Below are 1,066 nucleotides of genomic sequence, written 5' to 3' on the forward strand. Positions count from 1 at the left end.
GAAGGCTCTGTGGCAACCTGCCAGCCAGAGATGAGCAGCTCAAAACGGGGAATGTATGGGCTGATCGCACGCACACGTGGAAATAAATATCGTTCCGGAGACGTATGGCCAGGGATGGCAAAAAAATATGGAAGGATTTTTTCGAAATAAAAATGTCAAAAAATATTTTTATTTTCATTTTATGAAATTTTTACTATTTTTATACATCAAACCCCGCTGAAACGGATCGCCTGGAGCACCGTATAACACAGTAACTACCTGAATACTGGCCTCAGCGCATACTGACGAGTGGGCTGTCGCCGCAGGGCTACTTCAGCTTCAAAGGTGGCGGAGCCGACCATGCCGATCGAGGTCAAGACACTTGAGGACTTCAGCGGCGCCATCAGCGAGAAGCAGCCGACCACCGTGCAGTTCTCGGAGCCGCGGTGCGGTGGCTGCAAGATGGTGACCCCCCAAGGTGACGCAAGTGACGGAGAACGAGTTCCTGGCCGTCAAGTTCCTAAAGGTGAGCACCGAGGAGCTGGAGAGCGTCTGCAAGGAGATTGACGTGGACTGCTTCCCCACATTCCGCGTGTGCAAGGACGGCGAGATGACCGCGTCGCATGTCTGCACATATAGGGCCCCACCTAATAGAGTGCGGTTGTCAGATTGTGTCCGATACAAAACCGAAGTGTTTTATTTTCGTAATTACACGAATAAAAATGAAAAATATTTTTATTATATTTTTTCACGGATAAAAATATTTAATTTTTTTGCCATCCTTGGTATGGCTGTGTGGATGCGCCATAGAAGGATCTCACGAAGATGGCGCCATTCGTGATGGACATCGCGGTCGTACGGGAATATCAGCAGCTTCCACCCCAGGGAGCATCGAAAAAAACCTGGCCTATAGACTTGAGGTCTATTGGCTAGACTTTCGGTATTTGCCAGTGGGGGCACTTTTTACAAATTTATTGCCAAATAATTGGGTCAATTTTATATTATATTGATGTCAGTGTATCCTAGTAATACAAATTGATATTGAAAAAACTGATTATTTATTGTATTGCACTATTTTTTTCCGACC

General features: G+C 46.0%; 1 protein-coding gene across 1 annotated transcript; it reads left to right on the forward strand.

Moving 5' to 3' along the window:
* Positions 1 to 339: 339 nt before the first annotated feature.
* On the forward strand, positions 340 to 546 carry IUM83_05363 (putative thioredoxin; the record flags this gene model as incomplete). Its single annotated transcript, XM_067929497.1, has 1 exon — positions 340 to 546. One exon carries the CDS (start codon positions 340 to 342, stop codon positions 544 to 546), a length of 207 nt encoding a protein of 68 aa, XP_067799689.1.
* Positions 547 to 1,066: the final 520 nt, after the last annotated feature.

This window comes from Phytophthora cinnamomi (assembly GCF_018691715.1).
Source record: "Phytophthora cinnamomi strain GKB4 chromosome Unknown Contig4, whole genome shotgun sequence".
Lineage (NCBI taxonomy): Eukaryota > Oomycota > Peronosporomycetes > Peronosporales > Peronosporaceae > Phytophthora > Phytophthora cinnamomi.